Source organism: Camelus ferus, chromosome 5 (assembly GCF_009834535.1).
Source record: "Camelus ferus isolate YT-003-E chromosome 5, BCGSAC_Cfer_1.0, whole genome shotgun sequence".
NCBI lineage: Eukaryota > Metazoa > Chordata > Mammalia > Artiodactyla > Camelidae > Camelus > Camelus ferus.
In genome coordinates, this window is record NC_045700.1 from 97,526,043 (window position 1) to 97,544,588 (window position 18,546).

The following is an 18,546-nucleotide window of genomic DNA, read 5'->3' on the forward strand; positions in this document are numbered from 1 at the left end:
ACTATCAGTTTCACTGCAGTGTGAGTGCACATGTAGCGAGGACTGTAAGAGCTAGCAGAGGAAGAGGCGAAGCAGACCTTTGAAGATGAGATGGTCGACAAGGAAAACCAACAAAACCGGCAGTCACACTTTTAGAATCACCGATAAGCACATTTTCCAGCTACATGAATAACCCACAAAATTAATAGCATTTTTCAAAACCGATAATAAAGAAACACATGATAAAATAAGTACTTATCATGAAAAATATAAAGTATCTAGGAATTAACTAAGAAAATTAAGATCTCTGTACAGAAAACTTTAAACCTTGAATAAAGTTTGTTTGTTTATTTGTTTGCTTAAAAAAAAAAAAAAAGAAAGAAATCCAGAGGGAGGAGAACTTGAAGTGGCACGGTGATTCCAACCCATCAAGGGTCCAGGGTCTCGCCTTGCTGCTTCCTCAGCACGAGGCTTCCAACCGCAAAGTTGCCTCGTGGTCTAAAGTGGCTGTGGGAGTGCCAGCCATCACCTCTGCACTGGTGAACAGAGAAGGCAAAAGTGGAATGGCAAGAGTAGGACTTTTCTCAGTTACCTGGTCCCACTTCTATGGACTCTTCCCCAAAGCACATCCCAATAATTTCCTGTCGTATCCCATTGTCATGCTGAGCTGCAAGGCAGAAAGATGTCACAAAGTTGAAAAGAGACAAAGGGAAGCGGAGACAGTAAGACTGACAGGATCCCTGTAGGCTGGACACAGACGAGGAGAGAACCAGGGAACGGGGAGAAGATGAGAAGAAGCTGTTCGGCCTGCAGTTTAGCAAGGCAGTCATGGGGACAGGAGGATCCGGGGAGGATGCTGGCGGTGTCTGTGTGGAGTCCACAGGGAGGTAAGACAGGCCACGGGCAGAGAGTTTGCTCCGTCCTTCTGAGAGGGCAATTCACTGTAGACGATGGTTACGCTAAGTTTACACGTTGGGATTTCTAGTGACTCGGGGCATGAATGGGCTGCAGGAAAGACCCTGAAGTCTGTTCCCAGCAGGGGCAGGAGCAGTGCTTCTAGAACCAGAGATGGCTGTCCAGCAGGTGCTGTGGCCCTCAGTCAGCAGGGGAACACAGAGCAGGCAGCCCGTCTGTGTGGGCCAGTGGGGCGGCTGGTCCACAGCCATCTGCCCAGGGGACTGGGGGGGCCCTGCCGCCCAAACGCACAGAGTCCATGACCCTCATTCCAGGAGGGGTGTTCCGGGTTAGGCTTGCTTTCTCCCAAGAGGCTGCCAGATGGCCTGGGGAGACCTACCTTGCCCACTGCCTGCGGGGCCATTTAGGCCATGGGCACTGGGCACTTGCTAGCCACTGGGCAGCTGTCCCTGCCGGCTTCCCTCAGCAGATGTCCTCGTTTCATTTGGTCAGAGTCTTTTCGTCCTGCCACACAAGCTGGCGTTTCATGGCCTGGGGCACATGAGGAGAAACCTACTTCCTGGGCATGCGAGCCGGCCAGTTCTGGGGCACTGTCTCAGAGCCGTGCTGCCCAGTGGATGGGGGTGCTGGGCACCACCTCTGGCCCTGGGGCTCCACGCGACCTGTCCTGATGGTCACCGGAAGGTGGCTCCTGTGGATGTCTGTATCCTGGGCCCCGCCCACTCTCCTCGGTTCTTTCCTCATCTTTCCCCGTCACCCCCAGCTGAGTCCTGGGGCCACGTGGTGAAGCCCACGTGAGGAAGACAGTGAGAGGACGCGGAAGGAGGGTCCCTTCTGTGGAAGGCCCAAAGCCACAAAACGGCTGGTTTCAGGTGGTGGAGCTCAGTGGTCCCAGGGGTCCCTGTCGGCCGCCTCTGTGGGGAGGACAGTGCTGCGGTGAGGGGGCTGTGGTGGGGCACAGACAGCTTGGGGTGGGGAACGGCTTCCTTCAGGTGCGGAGCTAAGACCTCACAGTAATTTGGGAAGCTGTGCATTTTGGTTTAGGCATGTTGTACATGTAAATGCTGTACATTACGAGCCAATAAAAAAGTTTGAAAAAGTAAAAACCATGGGAAAACGTGCAGTGAGACATGTTGAAGTTCCTCCCAGCTTTGTCTGTGATGGCACAGGATTAGCACCGCGCTGCTCAGGGTTAGGGGCAAGGCACACAGGCGATACCACAGCTGCAGACTGGAAAAAAATCAGATATTTACAAGGATGGGGGTCACCATCCATGCTGAGCTCTGGGTGAAAGAAACTACGAGACAATGTGTTTAATATGGTTTCTCATTAGTGAAACGTAATTATGAAAATTCATAGTACATATTAGCAGAAAAGCCTGTGAGTGTCAGCACCACGTTGACGACTGTGGACAATTTTTATCGTGTCGTATTTTGTTCTTTATATGTATCTGTTTGTTTTTAATTTTTTCCTAAAATAAAAATTGCCTGCTTGCGTAATAAAAAATGTTCAGAAGGATCAGGAAGACAGGCCTGTTTCTCATTTCTCTGAGACAAACCCGGTTGCCGTGGAGACTGGACGTTGTCAAGGCGGCGATTGGCCGGTTTGGGATGCGGTGGGAGCCTGCTGAGATCCCGGCTGGTGCAGCCGTCAGACTGCACTGCGGAGCACGGCACCAGCATGGACGGGGTGGACGTGTGGGCCAGCACCCTGGCCCAGCTGATGGCCAAGAGGAAGCCCCAGGACACCTGGGAGCTGGTCCCCGAGGAGAACCTGGCCTCTGGGCATGTGGACAGCCGCGGTTTCCAGTACCGACTGAGGGGGCTTTCGAGGTGCGGCTGACCAGGGCTCTCCTGCCTGCAGGGTGGGGTCCTGGGAAGGAAGGGCCCTGGCTGGGTGTGGCCTCCCCTTGGGAGAGGGAGGAGGGGCATGCATCTGCTGGCCCTGGCCCCAACAGGTGGGCGGGTGGGCCAGTGCTCCTTCTCCCTTCTGGGTAGTGGGGGTGTTGGGGGAGCAAAGTCTGTCCAGTGCCTTTCTGCCTGGCTGTGCTGGCCACCTCCAGCCCAATCCGGGCCCCGCCAAGGTGGAGGCTGGCGGGGTCACGGCCGCCACCGCGGGGAGGACTATGCTTGTTCACTGCAGCATCTCCTCGTTTCCATGGCAGCACTGATGGTGGGAGCCGGGTGGGCAGGTGCCGGTGGTCACTGCTTGGCCCTGCACTGGACAGGGCCTGAGGGGATGGGTGGAGGGGGCACGGGCCTAAGAGGAAGGAGGCTGTCCTGGCCTGGGCTGCGGCCAAGTAGGGGCCGAGTGAGGAATCCCAGGGACCAGAGGTCATCATGTCAGACTCACTCTTCCTCATCGTGACGACAGATGGTGTCAGTGCTGCAGGGATGGGCCAGACCTGCAGGGGTCCCCCAGGGGCCAGCTGGGATGGGGCGCGGGGGGAGAGGGGGCCTCACAGACTGGTCACCGTGTGGACCTCTCAGGCAGCTGCCCTCTTACACGGACCCCCAGGGTGTCCAGGTGTGCACTGAGGTGCTGGCTCTCTTGGGTGTTAAGAAGTAGCCGCCCTCAGTGCATCTGAGAAGCACCTTCAGTCAAACTCTGCTGTTCCCACAGCGCCCTGAAGAGCTGCTCTGAACTGGCTGGACTGGGACCTTGAGCACTGGTTGGTTTTCCGTTTCCTCGAACATGGAAATACCAGCTGGTGGGATGGTCACGGTCACGTGGTGCAGACCTACCTCTCCACGTGCAGCCACTGGCCATGGGCAGTCTTCGACATGCTCATTAATGAAGTCAAACAAAGTAGGAAGTTCAGTTCCTAAGGCTCTGTGGGTGTCCAGGTGCTCCCTGGTCACTAGCAGCTGGAGGCTGCAGGCTGGCGGCACAGACGTCGAGCAATCCCAGCATCAGGGGACGTTCCACTGGACGGTGCTGGAGAGCTTTCCCAGGGAACGCTTGTGGACCCTCACACTTGGGGCTCCCTCACACACGTGTGTGCCACAGATGGTCACTCATCTCTGGCCTGAGAACCTGGGGGAGGGGTCCACTGCGTGGCTCCGGAGTGGTCCTGGCTCACCTGCTCTCAGACGGCGAGCAAGCCGCAGGCCCGTCATCCTGGGACCCCAGCCCCGCACGGCTCTCCCCATGCTTCTCCATCTGCCACGGTCTCCCCATCACCTCCGGCCCATGGGACGGGGTCCCCAGTTTCTTTCCCCGGTCCGCCCCCCCCTCACCGGCTGGCATCACAGGCGCTTTGCTCTTCCTCCCCTCACTGTCCTGATGACGTTTCCTCGGGTCACCAAGCAACAGATGAGCAGCAGACTTGTTAGCAAGCACACAGGCTCGTGCACACCAGGCCAGGCTGTGCCCTGACGGGTTTCGGTGCCAACTGATGAAAAGGTGTCTGCTCTGGGCTTTTTGGGTTATGGGTTGCAGCAAGTGGTGTGCACCTGCATTCTGTCCCTTAGCAGATGGGGCCAGCCTGGGGGAGGGCGTGGGGTACAGGCACAGGGGCCCCCGCCCTCGCTCACCCCCGCCCTCTCGCCTCTCCCCCCAGGCTCCAGTGTGGCCGCTGCCAGTGGGGCTGGTCCTCCGCCCACGTGCACATCCTCTTCCACCTGTGGTGGGACGAGGACAGCCGGCTGGGGCTGGTGAAGATGCGCCTCTGGGGCCAGCAGTGCAGGGTGTGCCCACCAGGCGGAGACACCTGCCAGGCGAGCCTCCTGAACGTGCGGCTCTTCCTCAACAAGCTGGTGCAGTTCATCGTGCAGAAGTGCTACGCGGAGGGCCCCGGCGCCGACCAGTGCCCCGAGATCTGTTTCGGGGAGCGCTGCGAGGCCTGCGACCTGGGGGTCTGCTTCTTCCAGAAGCCCCCAGACCCTGCCTGGGGGCCTGAGGTCAAGAGCCCCAGCGCGGGCAAGGGCAGCACGGCCAGCCCCGCCCCCCTCAACAGCCACCTCGCAGTCGAGCGCTCCAGGGGCTACTCGCCCCGTTCCATCACCGCCCACCTCTTGGAGGACAGCACCTTCTTCCACGAAGACGAGGACGTTGTCACCGTCCCCTTCTCCCTTGTGCGCAAGGACAAGGGGCCCACGGCTGAACACTCTGGGCAGGCCACCATCGGCAGGGGCTCCCTCTACCTGCCGGCCAGTTCCAAGACCACACCCAAGGGCAGAAGCCTTCTGGTGAACCTCAGAGCCCCCATCTTCCACGGCAAAGGCCCCCTCCTCAGCAGCATCAAGCCCCTGGAGACCACAAACTTCATCTACAAAGGCCGGGGCTGCATGCCCATCCCCGACGAGGATGAGGATGAGGACCCTGAGTGGTCTCTGGGGCACGGCCAGAGCCTCGCCCCTGATGGGGACAGCCCGCAACTCCTGCCCTATGTCGTCGGCCTCACGAACCACGGAGAGGGCTCCCTCACCTTCCCCTCAGCCTTGGCCGACCTCATCGAGGAGGAGGACGACCCCGCCATCCTTGATGGCTCCCTCACCTTCCCCTTCATCTTTGCCAACCAGAGCAAAGGTGGGCCTTCCTCTGCCTGCAGCACCAAAGGCAAAGGGGAGGATGGCGGCCGTGGCCCCCTTTCAGGGACCAGTGCCCGCGGCTCCCTTGCAACGAGCAGTGGCTCCATCACCATCCCCTACTCAGTCCTTGGCGTCATCCGGCACAAGGGCTCCGGCCCCGCGGCCGGTGGCCCTCAAAGTGGCTGTGACCAGAAGCGGAGGCAGCGCAGGTCTGTGCTGGGCAGGTGCCCCCGGGAGGAGGACTTCTGCTGCGTTGAAGGCTGCTGTGTGCCCCGCTTCGACCCCTATGAGGAGGTCTGGGTCTGGGTCTCCGTGGCCGCCTGCGTCCTCTGGATACTGTACCTGTACACCGTCAGCCCTGACAGCTCCCCGCGGGGGTGAAGCGTGACCCCCCTCCACAGGGCTGCCCAGGCAGCAGCAGAGCAAAGCCACCTCCCCGTTGCCGCCCTGGCCGCCCCCCAGCTGCCCCCTCCTCGCGCCCCTGCTTCCATGTTCTGTGTTCTGTGCTGCGTGTTCTTCTCTTGCTGTGAGTAGTGGTTTAATGACGCTCATGCTGGGATCATGCCCCACGCTGACCATGTGTGTTCCAGAAACTTTTCTGTATGAGTATCATGCTCCAATCAATAAAATAAAGTCAACAAGCAGCTACCGCGCAGCACTCTCAGGCCTTAAGACAGTGGGAGGTGGGAGGGTGAGGTCAGCACAAGTGCCGATCCCAGGGTTCCTGGTCCCGGCAGGAGCTTCTCCCCCCGATGGCTTTTGGATTCCTGGACAGGACACCCAGGCCTCCCGCTGCCTTTCCAGCAGAGGCTGTCAGGTGGGGACCAACACCACTGCCATGTGGCCCCTGGGGGTTTGCTGTGAGCCCACCCACTCTGGGAAAAGATGAAAGACCCTTGAGGTCTGGTTGGTAAGCCTCTCCTTCCCCCAGCCCTCCCAACTCCACATCCAACTTTGTGGAACACCCAGGAGCTGAGGAGACACTTTCCACGCAGAAAGGAGGCAGGGGGCCGTGGGAGGGGCAGGAGGCCACCAGCACTTTACCAGACTTTGCTCACAGCGCCCTGGAACACGTACTCAAGCACGGCACTGCTGTGGTTTAAGAAATGCCATCCGTGCTAGAAGTCAGAAAACCCTCCTGTCACTCAACAGCCACACCCTGGACTTCCACCTGAAAGGCCACGGTGTCTATTTCTAAAGGGCAGGGGTGTTGGGCCTCATGGGTCCCAGGCAGCTGGGGGCATGAGAGTGGGCCTGCTGGGTTCAGCCACCCTGTCCCTCCTCTCCAGGCTGAGCTGGCCCCAGAGACCCGGGGCCTGAGACTTGGGTCACCCGGGGTCGGACAGGTGGTTTGGGAAGGCGTGCCTATGGGGAGGGGGAGTGCATGGAGTCCTTCTGGCAGGGCCCTCTGTCTAGCTTGGCCAGGGTGTCTCTGGAAGATTCTTCCCTCAGGCCTGACCTCGAGGTGAGTGTGGAAGCCGGCGGGTGGTGGTTGGGGGTGGTTCCTGCACAGACACTGCTGCCTGTGACACGGAGGAGGAGGGCTTCAAGGGGCAGCACCAGGACCACACGTCCCAGCCTGCCTGGTCACGGGGACCTCACCCCACATGACACCAGAACCCCGGAATGTTCCATCCCACGGGGAAAGCCAGACCTGCCCCGAGACATGAGGCGGGAGCCCTCCCTGGACACCATGGGGCCAGGAAGACCCACGCCAGACCCACCAGGTACCCTCCACCCTGGGTGAGACTGTCACCCTTTGGACAGAATCCACTCTCCCACTCTCAGTGTTCTGTCTACACTGGCTGAGGCCTGTATCTGAGAGCAGGGCTGACTCTCCTACCTTGGTTTCTCGGGCTACACTGTAGTGTAAAAGACCTGGGTGGTGTCCATGGTGGGTCGGGAGTTTCTGAGTTAGAGCACAGTTCCAGTTCCTGCATGTGGCCACTGTGTGGACCGGGCAGGCGCCCTCTGCCGCACCTGGTCACACGTGGGAGGTTCCCCTGCACGGGGCCGGCGCCCTCCGACCTTCCCTGGAGTGGCCTTGTGGGGGCTGCTCCGACCTTCCCTGGAGTGGCCTTGTGGGGGCTGCCGGGCCCCTTTGGGCATCACCTCTGTCCCTGGCTGTGTTACCGTGTAACCCCTGACGGGGTGAGTATCTCCTTCCCAGCCCCCACCCATGCCCCAGAAATACTTCTTCGCTGTTTCCAACATCTAGATAAGCCGGAGAATCATTTCTCAGATGAAGGCTTTGCCTGGATAGTTTAGACTGGATGCTGCAATAGCGGAGAGTTTCGGTCTGGTCACTGTTCCTGCGGACACCAAACAGGTGTTCAATCCAGGAGCCTGACCTCAGCCGGCTCAGAGGGGCAGAGTCATTCTTGGTCCTCAGGTAGGTCTTGGGAATCTTCTCTGAGCCACCTGCACCAGCTCCTGGCCTCTGGGGATCCCCTGGAGGTCAGCTGGGCCACCCTAGACAGTGATCTGCCCCTCTCCCAACACCACCTGGCTAGGCTGTGGGGTGGGTGGTCCCGGGGCCTCTTGGCCTGGACTCACAGGAGGGTTCTGTGCCTCCCCAGGCCCTGGCGGGCACAGAACACCTTGATCTCACCTCCGCCCCTCCCACTGCCTTCCAGGCCCCCAATGGGCGCTGGGCCCCTGAGCACTGGGAGAGGGTCTGACCCACACCGCCCCTCTGGGTCTGCAGGACCACCCACCCTAGGAACCTGAGAGGAGCAGTGTCTCCGTAGGTGGGAGCACACAGGAGGACCCCGATTTGGTAAAAGCCAGCGGGAAGCCTGAAGTGTGGGCAGTGCCCAGGCCCTGGAATCAGGGAATGGGGGAAGGGCGCCACCTTGAATTGGCATGGGGAAGGGAGAGGGCACCACTGCAGTCCCTCTGAGCCCCTCCGTGTCCCGGGGACCTCAGCAGGCTCACAGCCCCCTCTCCACTCCCCTTCCCGACCCACCTCCCACCCCTGCAGGCCGTGCGGTCCCGGGATCAGGCCCACGCGGCCGCAGTGCCCACGCGGCTGCACTGCCCGGCGGGACTTCTGACCGAGGCCGCGGGGTCCCGGGGTGGGACCCGCCACTGGGCGGCTCAGACCCTCCGGCCGCCGTGGGCGCCGCTCTTCCCCGCCCCCGCCCTGGAGCACCCCCTCTCCCAGGGGCAGTAATCACAGCTACCCTCCCGCTGCGCAGGGACCCTGCCCCACCAGAACCGCCTTCGGAAGGTTGATATCTGGAGCAACGGAGTGGGGGTTCTCCAGCCAGGGGTCTCCTCTCATTGGGCGGGGTTGACGCCAGTCCGCTCCCACCTGGGGACCCCCGGGGGAGACGGCCGTGGGGAGAAGGTGGGGGATTGCCTGGTCCTACTACCCGCAGACCTCCTCGCCCCCCTTCCACCCCAGTCCAGTGGATCCCCTCCCCTACTCCCACCTTCGCCTCATCCCTCTGACCCTCCTGCAGCCTCGTTCTAGGGCGCCCCGGCCCCCTCCTCCAGCCCCCAGTCCCCGCCCCCAGCTCCCGGTCCCTCCTCCAGCTCCGGCCCAGCCGCCCTCATTGTGCTGCGGCGCCCTCGTGTGGCCTCGGCCTGGAAGCGCAGTCCTGCGATCTGGGCGCCGCTGCTGTGGACGGCTTCCTTAAAGTCCAGCAAACTACACTCGCCTTCGGCATCACTAGCATTGGTCTTCATGAATAATTAACTTTAATTTAATTGTCTAATAATTTGTTCATTTAGAATTAAGATTCAATAATAAGGTGAGAGCTAATGCAATATGCGCTCTTGATCCACCCCCAACCTCATCCAGGCACCTGGGCTGTTTGAGTCTGGGTCCACCTTCTAGTCCTGGGAGACTTCAGGCCTATGGACACACTGGTCAAAGCCTCGAAGGTGAGCCTGGGACCCCAGTCCAGGGCAGCCGGCCCCTGAGCCCCTGAGCCCCTGGTGGAGCCTGAATGACCAGGCTGGGCCTAATTAAATCAGTATCATGGCGCAACGGCTACTTTTGTCTGAAAAGTCCCAAAGAGGACTCAAGGAAGACATGTTTTAAATGTAACTACTCTCAGTTCAACCCAAGTTGGGGGACTCAGTATTAACAGCTTCCTAATTTCTTTTTTTCTTTCTCTGCTTTTTTTTTTTTTCCAGTTTTATCAGGTAGAACTGTTACAATTTGACTGCACATACACAATGGATTGCATGTAAATACATATACAGAATATACTGCACGTATTTTTAAAATTTACACATATGTACTGTTCATTGTTTCGAAGAACATTTAGAGATTTAGCTTTTTAAACTTACATAGTTATCAAAGGAATAAAGCCAACCACAAAATAAGAATTAATTCAAAAGATACATACACCCTGCTATTAACAGCAGCATTATTTATAATTGCCAAGATATGGAAGCATAGTAAGTGCACATCAATAGATGAATGGATAAAGAAGGTGCAGCATGTATATGTAATGGAACACAACTCACTCATAAGACAGAAGGATATTTTGCCATTTTCAGCCCTTTGTTCACTTTTTTCCCCCACTTCAAAACCCAGAATTTTATAACTGGTATAAACATTTCAATTGCATCAAAAAGAACAAAATACCTTGGAGGGTACCTATACTCTTAAAACTGTAAAGCATTGATGAAAGAAATTGAAGATGATACAAAGAAATAGAAAGATTTCTCGTGCTCTTGGATTGGAAGAGTCAACATTATCAAAACGGCCGTACTACCCAAAGCAATCTACAGATCCAATGCAACCCCTGTCAAAGTATGGCAGTTTTCACAGAACTAGAACAAATAATTCCGAAATTTATAAGGAACCATAAGACACCCCAAACTGCCAAAGTAATCTTTTATAAGTCTTCCCCACACTTTCTTCTTTTTGTTCTCTTTGCTTATGGTTGGTGACTAGAGAAGTTCCTTTAACATTTGCTGTAAAGCTGGTTTGGTGGTGCTTAATGCTTTTAGCTGTTGTTTATCTGTGAAGCTTTTGACTTCTCCATGAAATCTGAATGAGAGCCTTGCTGGATAGAGTAGTCTTGGTTGTCAGCTTCTTAATTTCTTACCCCCTTGGGAGTGGCCGCAGGGACTCAAGCAGGGGACACAATCCTCTCCTGTCCTCAAGCTGGAGGGAGGGGGCTCACCTGACTGTCAAGGTGCCTGCTTCCAGGGTGGGCTTCAGGGACACCACACACAGGGCAGGGGAGCTGGAGCTTGCCCTGGACTTAAACCATGCTGTAAACAGAGGCGGTCATCTGGGTTTTGTGATGCCACTTACAGAGCTCAGGCAGAGTGGATTTAGCCTCATTCTTGAAGGCCCTAGGACTTTCTGAATGGTCACTGAGCGCTGGCTTCAACTAAAAGTCACTGGCTGCATTAGCCCCTAACAAGAGAGGTGGCCTTCGAAGTTTGCAGCCAGGTGGAGACGTCTCCTGTCCAGCTGCAAAAGTCCTAGATGAAATCCTCTTCCAGTGGAAGGCTGTTTCGTCGACACTGGAAACCTGTTGTTCAGTCTGGCCTCTTCATGAACAACATGTGGGCCTCTGAAGAACTCACCGCAGCTTCTCCATCTACACGGGCTGCTTCCCCTGCACTTTAGTGTCCTAGAGAAGCTTCTCTCCTTTAGCCTCATGAATCAACAACCTTTGCTGCCTTCAGACTCTCCTTTTGCAGCCTCCTCACTGTCTCAGCCTTCACAGAATTGAGGAGAGTTGGGGCCTGGCTCTGGGTGAGACTTTGGCTCAGAGAATGTTGTGTGTGGTCTGATCTCTCAGACACTCAGACTTTCTCCAGATCAGCAATGAGGCTGTTTCTCCTTGTGATGCGTGTGTTCACTGGAGCAGCCCTTTTACTTTCCTTCAAGGACTTTCTCTTTGCAGTCACAGCATGGCTAACGATATGTTTGGTGAAGGAGGCCCGGCTTTCAACCTGTCTCAGCTTTCAATATGCCTTCCTCACTAAGCTTAATCGTTTCTAGCTTTTGATTTAAACTGAGAGATGTGTGATTCTTCCTTTCACTTGAACACTTGGAGCTCATTGTAGGGTTATTAATTGACCTAATTTCAATATTGTTGTGTCTCAGGGTCTAGGGAGGTGTGTCAAGGGAGCAGTCAGAAGACACACAACATTTATGGACTAATTTCGCCGTCTTACATGGTTTGTGATGCCCCAAGACAATTATAACATCGAAGCTCGCTGATCACAGATCACTGTAACACATAAAATAAGAATGAAAAAGTTTGAAGCATTGAGAATTATCAAAATACAACCCAGACACGAAGTGAGCAAATGCTGTTGGAAAGATGATGCCAACAGACTTGCTTGACACCGGGTCGCCACGGACCTTCCCTCTGTAAAAAGTCCAGCATTTGTGAAGCACAATGAAGCAGGTCTGCCTGTAGCTCGGGACACATTCATTCAACAGACAATGGAGGCCCACTCGCACTGCCCTGCGGTGGGCCTGGGATTCTGACTTTCCCGGTGACAGTGTGGCTGCCCGGCTGCAGGGACAGCACAGAAGGGTATGTCCTGTTTCCTTTAAACCCAAGAGAATCATGAAAGTGACACATGCTAGTGGTAGAGAAGGAGGAAAACGGGGAAGCAGATGGAGGGAATCGGGGTGATGACCCGGCTCCTTCCACTGCTTCCTGTGTGCAGCCTCAGGGTGTGGGGGCATGCACGGGGGAGGCCTCCCCCCGAGAAGCCCTCTGGGGACTCTGTGGAGTGTTAGCCCTGGGTGGGGCGTGCCTGGGTGGGGACACCGAGGATGGCTATGCATGTGACTGGTGGGGACACTGGGGGCTATGTGTGTGACTTGTGGGGACACTGGGGACGGCCACGCACGTATCTGGTGGGAGCACTGAGGATGGCCCTGTGTATGACTGGTGGGGACATTGGGGACAGCCACGCATGTACCTGGAGGGAGCACTGAGGATGGCTCTGTGTGTGACTGGTGGGGGCACTGGGGACAGCCACGCATGTATCTGGTGGGAACACTGGGGATGACCACGCATGTATCTGGTGGGAGCACTGAGGATGGCTCTGTGTGTGACTGGTGGGGACACTGGGGACTATGTGTGTGACTGGTGGGGAGACTGGGACGGCCACGCTTGTATCTGGTGGGAGCACTGGGGATGGCCCTGTGTGTGACTGGTGGTGACACTGGGGACAGCCACACATGTGACTGGTGGGGACACTGGGGACGGCCATGGATGTGGTGGCTACAACGTGTAGGGCTCATTTCCTTCCTGGGTGTGTAGGGGGCGGGTGCTGCCCTGCACACGGGGACCTGGGATTGACTCTGCTGGGGACTTTTGGCTCCGTCAGGCCCCCAGCGGGAGGAATGGAGTCGGGCCGCCCGGGAAGTGACCTACTTCACGTTCCTGGGCTGGAGCCCTGACCATGACCCGTAGCAGGGTCTGTTGGGTGCCCAGGCAGACAGGCTCTGCCGCTGTCCCAACCCGGAGTCTAGGTGGTCAGGAAGTCAACACCCCTGAGGCCACAGCTGAATCTTTTTGCCCTGGAGGCAGACTGGCCAGGGGCCGGGAGGCTGGAACTGGAGAACCACTGGGATGGCACAGGTGGCAGAGGGGACCGTTTTCTTTCTGCCCTGCCTGCTGTCACCTGTCACAGGAATGCCGTCCCTCCTCTACTCCAGGGTCTCACACGTGGGGCTGGATTGGGCATCCCTGCCAGCTGCCATCCCACCCTCAGCACTTGTCCCACCCCAGCCACCTTGACCATGGCCACAGCAACGCTGGCCGTAGCCCTGCTCGGTGACCCGGCCTCCGGTGCAGATGGATGACGGGTCCCTCAGGGGCGTGTGAGCCCATCGGGGAGTGGCCTTGACGGAGCTCCAGAAGGGTCTGGACGATGACGCCCTCAGGGCGCTCCTTGAGGGTGGACTCAGGGAGAGAAAGGCCCCGGCACAGCAGAGCCGACTTGGGGCCGCCAGGGGGTGACCTCGGCCCACGTTGCACGTGTCCCTGGCAGGCGGGCTAGAAGGGGATGCAGACCTGGTGCAGCAGCCGATCCTCATGGGAAGCCACCCTGTGTGCTCGAGGGGTACGGCACCCCACTGGTGTCCCAGGGTAGGAGGCAGGGCCACCGTCCACGTCTCTGTCCTCTTCAGGCTGCCCCACCCTGGACACGTGGTTCTCAGCCTCTGGGCACATGAGGGCGGCTGAGAGGCCAGGTCCAGGGATGTCTGGCTGGTGGGGGCACCTCTGGGCTCCCGAGAGAGTCTGGGGGGTCTGGGGGGTAGTCTGGGCAGTGACTTTGGGCCTTAGGTCGGAATGGCCAGAACATCTCCCCACCTCCGGCCCTTGACTCCAGGGTAGTCGTCCTGTTTTCCTGTTCCCTGTCCCTGTCACTGGACCCCAGTCCTCCCTCCCTGCCCCCTGGGAAACACACCGGACACCAGAACTTCCTGGGTGCTGACCCGAGAGGCTCTTTATTTCTGCTAACTTTTAATTAGGTTTTGTAAGAAGACTGGTCCGGCCAAAACACGATCGCTGCTTAACCAGGGGAAGCTGTTTTCCTTTCTTTATTGGGCTGTGTTGGAAACAGCTGTTAAGTAAACACAGAGCGGTGACTCTGTATCAGAGGGGAAGGCTTCTCTCCCCAGCCCGACTTCTGCCCGTCGGTGGGCGCTGGGCCTGGGCACTGCGCCGGGACCTGCGGGTAATGGTTAGCGGCGTGTCAGAGTGGCTTTAATCTGCATCCCCTGGCTGTCTCGTGACGGGGAACATGGGCTCCCACGGCTTGGTTGCCTTTGTGCCCCTTCTGGGAAACGTCTCAGTCTGGGTAAATGTCCCTGTGCACTTGGACGGTCCATGTTTTCTGCGGTTGTGGGGCAGACCGTCCTGTGACTGTTGGTGTGTCCTGCGGGCTGGTCGTGCTTGCAGGGCTCCCATGGCTGACTGATTCGTCCACCTGTTCTCAGTCACAGGAGGGCGGCGAGCTCTGCGTCCACGACTGTGGCCTTGTCTTCACCTGAGTTCTGATTTTGCTTTGTGTGTCTTGAGCTCTGTTACTAAATTCGCCAGCGTTTAGGACACACTGCCCTCATCATGTGGGCTGCCCTCCCTCTGGTGGAGTCCCTGCTCCAGGAGGACTCTCCCCATGGCTCTCTGATGCGTGGGTGTGCACAGAACGTCTTCGTCTCCCTTCGAGCACTTAGCCACTCTGTGTCTCATGTTCTAAGTACAGTGGTGGGGTCTGGGTGTCTGGAGTGCTTTCCTTTTTGCGCCACACGGGAGCATCTGTGCTGTTGCTGTGAGCTCACCGTCTTGCTGTGTCCTAACCGTCTTACCTTGGTGCTTGTGTTTTATTTGTCCTGTTCTCTCTTCCTCTTTTTCTCCATTCCTGCCTTGTTTGGGTTAATTAAACTTTCTTCAGTTTTTAAAAAATCCCTGTTTTTCCCTTTTGGCTCTGCTTCTCTCTACCACTTTTTGGTAGTTATTCCAGAGGTTACGGGAGGCACCCTTAACTATCAGTCTGTTTGCCCATCAGTGGTGTAGTTTCCTGAATGCCTGTCCCTGCGCCGCTGTGGTTTGTGTGTAACTTCCGCATACACCGTGGGCTCTAGCACAGGGCAGCTCTTACTGTAAGGAACTGAGCGTCTCAGGCTGGTTCTCTGGGAAGCAGGTGCTGGGGAGGAGTTCAGGGCGCACACGTTTTGCAGGAGACACACCAGGAGAGCTGGGGGAGGAGGCAGATGGGGCAGGGGCTGCGGGACCACCCGGGCACCACACTACCTCGCTGCAAAGCCACGGTCTCTTTGGGCCACTTTCCTCTGTGATCTGCTGCCCTCGTCTCTGGTTCCCGTGCGAGCCCTGGACGCCCTCCTCATGCTAGACTGAGGCCTTGCTCTTTGTCATTTTCTTGTTTCTTGTTTCTTGCTGGCCCCCTCTTCCCTAGTGGGACAAGTCCCCTTCCTCTGCCGCTGGGCTCCCCTGTCTTTTTCCTGCAGCTAGTGTGGGGGTGGGGTTGCTCATGGAGAAGGGGGCCAGGCCTGTCTCCCCAGGTCCGGACGCTGAGGACAGTGGGGCAGGAGGAGGCGGTGCAGGGATCCTGACCCCTGGACGCCCCTTCCCTGGAGGACGCTGGCCACAGGCGCATCTGTGGAAAGCGAGGCCGTTTGTCCCACACTCCCCGGCACAGCTCATCATCCAGGCAATAGAATTAGAAGCACGTTTCAGAAAACCCATAAACATAGGCAGTTATTCTCGTGCGCAGACGGAAGAAAATTCGGTGGGCCGTTTCTCACAGTTCTGTGTGGCCACCCTTCCTCTGGGTGTGACAGCCAAGCCTCCAACGCCCTCGCCCCTTGGATTAAGTTCGTCTCCCTCCTGCAGCATGACCTCAGCAAACCTTGCGCCTCTCCCTAGCACGTAGCGTGGTTTCCTTTGTCCGTTACTGTAAATTGTGCTGCAATGAACACGGAGGGTGCAGACGTCTCTCTAAGATAGTGAGCTGCCTCCCTCTTACAGGGACTCTTGTGATGACACTGGGACACTGACACCCCAAGGCCTCACCTTAATGAGACGTGAGAAATCGCTTTGCTGAGAGGGCTACATGCTCACAGGTTCTGAGGATTCAGATGTGGTATCCAAGCCGGGGTGGGCTGTGAGTGTTGCTCTGTTGACCATGGTACAGATCAGGTGGCCTGAGCAGTGGGCGTCTCACAAAACACTGAGTTCTGCAGGAAGTCCCTGCCATCCCAGGCTGAAAAGCCCATTTATCATTCTCCCTGGGTGAAAATTCATTGTGCTCATGTCTGCCTTCTGCTCCAGCACAGAGTGGGGATGCAGTGACCACTGGGCTGCACCCCAGCTCCCCTCAAGGGCTGTCCCTGGGGTGGGGCCAGTGCAGGGCTGTCCCTCCCTTGGCATCCTTCCCAGACTGTCGCCTGGGCTGGATTTTGCCTCTTGGACCCTCACTCACCTGGACACATCTGCAGGGCCCCTCGGGGATTGACCACGGCCCCACTCCTCCCCTGCCCAGTCCTGCTGACTTCACGTCTCCCGGTTCCCTGACAAGTGGCCTGCACTGGCCCTGGTGTGGCTCCCTGTCTGCTCCTCGGGTCCCCCCACCCAGGCTCCCAGAACGGCTGGCCATGAGGACACACCCCTAGTGGGTGTTTCCATCCCAGGACCAGGTGACTCTGTAGCCTCTCACGATGGGCTGGGGTCTGGGGAGTGAGTGCTGGCAGGTGGCTGAGTGGGCAAGGTAGGGACGGAGTGGGTGGTGGCTGATGTGGGGACAGTGATGGCCAGAGAGGGACAAGTAGAGGAGTATGGGGAACCGTCACTTAAAGACTATGTGTGAAGCCGGGAGGACCCTGTCCCCTTCTCCAGCCTGAGCAGAGGAACCCAAGATCACTAAGCTATCCTGGGCTCGTGTGTGCCAGGGTCAGTGTCCAACTGGCAGGAGAGGGACAGTGGACCATGGTGGATAGTGGGTGAGACCGGGGACCCCCAGAACCCTGGTGGGAGAAGGCCCCGCCCCCTTTGGGGCTCAGCGCACACCCTCCCTGGGGATGCAGCGGGCCTCTCTCTGTAGGGCAGTGTGTCCCCTTTAGACTGGAGGTGGCCCCCTCCACCTCCTCCCTGGCAAGCAGGCAAGGAGTGGGTGTGCACCATGCTATTTGATTTTTTAAACCTTTCCTCTTGGGATGTAACTTACTACAATAAGCGTGTGGATCCAAGAGCTCGGCTGGATGTGCTGTGAGAGTCGCTTGTCACGTAACCTCCACCCAAAACAAGATCCAGAGCCTCTGCACCCCACGCGGCCCCTGAGCTGCTCTGGAGCTGATCCCTGGCCTAGAGGGGACCGGGGTCCCACCTGTCACCACAGACTTGCTCTGCCTCTCCTGGGATGTCACATGGAGGTCACCTGCAGGATGGGTGCCTTTTCATAACTGCCTTCTTTCACCACACAGGTTGTTTCTGAGGTTCACCCATGTTGGTGCAATTATCAGCTGTTTGTTACTTTGATTGGTTTCTTCATTTTCTGTCCTGGGCATGGCCCCGAGGGTTCCTGCCTGTGCAGCGTGTTCTTCTGACCTCCCGACACTGGCTCGGGTACCGAGAATGTCTCAGAGTTGCAGTTAATGTTCAAAGTGTGTGGCTCTATTCAACAGAACTGAATGTGGCAAAACTTGGTGTGAGTTATGGAAAATCTTCCGACAGTTTAGCAGGACAAACCCAAGCTGGCCAGCTGGCGTTCTCCTGTTGTGTTCAGGTGAACAGGGGACCTGAGAGGCGACACTACTTTAGGGAAAGGCTGACGAGCACAGAGGACGGACCCTGGGCACCCCTGCGGAGGGCTCAGAGCGGCAGGTGCCTGCACAGACCTGCCGGGAGCAGGGGTTTGTGCCCAGCACAGGGAGCAGAGGTGCCCTAGGCTTGGGGCTGCCCTCGCGTCCAGGCAGCACTGGGGGACCCTGCATCCTCTGCTCCCAATGCCTTAACCCTCATCTACTGCAGATCCTGTGGGAGGACGGCTGCTCACGGAGACAGAAAGCCCCCCTTGCTCTTTTCTCCAGGCTGCGTGGCGGGAGCATCAGCCCTGTGGCCCCGTGTCTCAGATTCTGCTCCAGAGGAAAAGGGCAGTTGTTCTGTCGAAGATCAGACCCTGGTGCTGGGACTCAGAGCTACCCTCTGTGCACGTGGAGGTTACATAAGTGTTGGGTGTTGGGTGCAGGGAGGGCTCAGATCTGAGCCCCCTTGGGCCCTGGGGCTGGGGCCCCGCAGCCCCGCCCTCCCCTCCCCAGGCTGCCCACCCGCCCCGTGGCTCCTTCTCCCTGTCCGCTCTCCCCTGCCGAGCACCCTCCAAGCACCCTCCAGTGTCAGAGTCCAGAGCAGCTTTGCCTGAGGCGCAGATCAGTGACCAAGAGGGAAGAGGTGGTGAGTTACCAGCCGTGTCTTCATGCTGCTTTGGCTTCTGCTGCGAAGGGGTCGGTGGCTGGCTCACTGGAGAGGGACCGCCTCGCATCTGGCAGCCAGGATGGAAGACTCTGCATAGCCACTCGACAAGGACTGTCCACCCCAAACTGTCTAACCTGACATATCTGTTGGTGGGTGTTGACAGCCTGGAGCTCTCAGCACATCAT

The 18,546-nt window shown here is 57.6% G+C and overlaps 1 protein-coding gene across 2 annotated transcripts; it reads left to right on the plus strand.

The window, feature by feature from the left end:
• Nucleotides 1–2,553: 2,553 nt before the first annotated feature.
• RTP5 (receptor transporter protein 5 (putative)) lies at nt 2,554–6,070 on the plus strand. Of its 2 annotated transcripts, XM_032480841.1 has the most exons (3): nt 3,549–3,565; nt 4,204–4,299; nt 4,457–6,070. In XM_032480841.1, the coding sequence occupies exons 2-3, from the start codon at nt 4,292–4,294 to the stop codon at nt 5,805–5,807; spliced, it is 1,359 nt and encodes a 452-aa protein (XP_032336732.1). In that variant the 5' UTR covers nt 3,549–3,565; nt 4,204–4,291; the 3' UTR covers nt 5,808–6,070. The 2 variants fall into 2 exon arrangements, with proteins under 2 accessions (XP_006181905.1, XP_032336732.1); XM_006181843.3 differs by lacking the exons at nt 3,549–3,565; nt 4,204–4,299 and adding an exon at nt 2,554–2,726.
• The last annotated feature ends 12,476 nt before the right edge of the window (nt 6,071–18,546 follow it).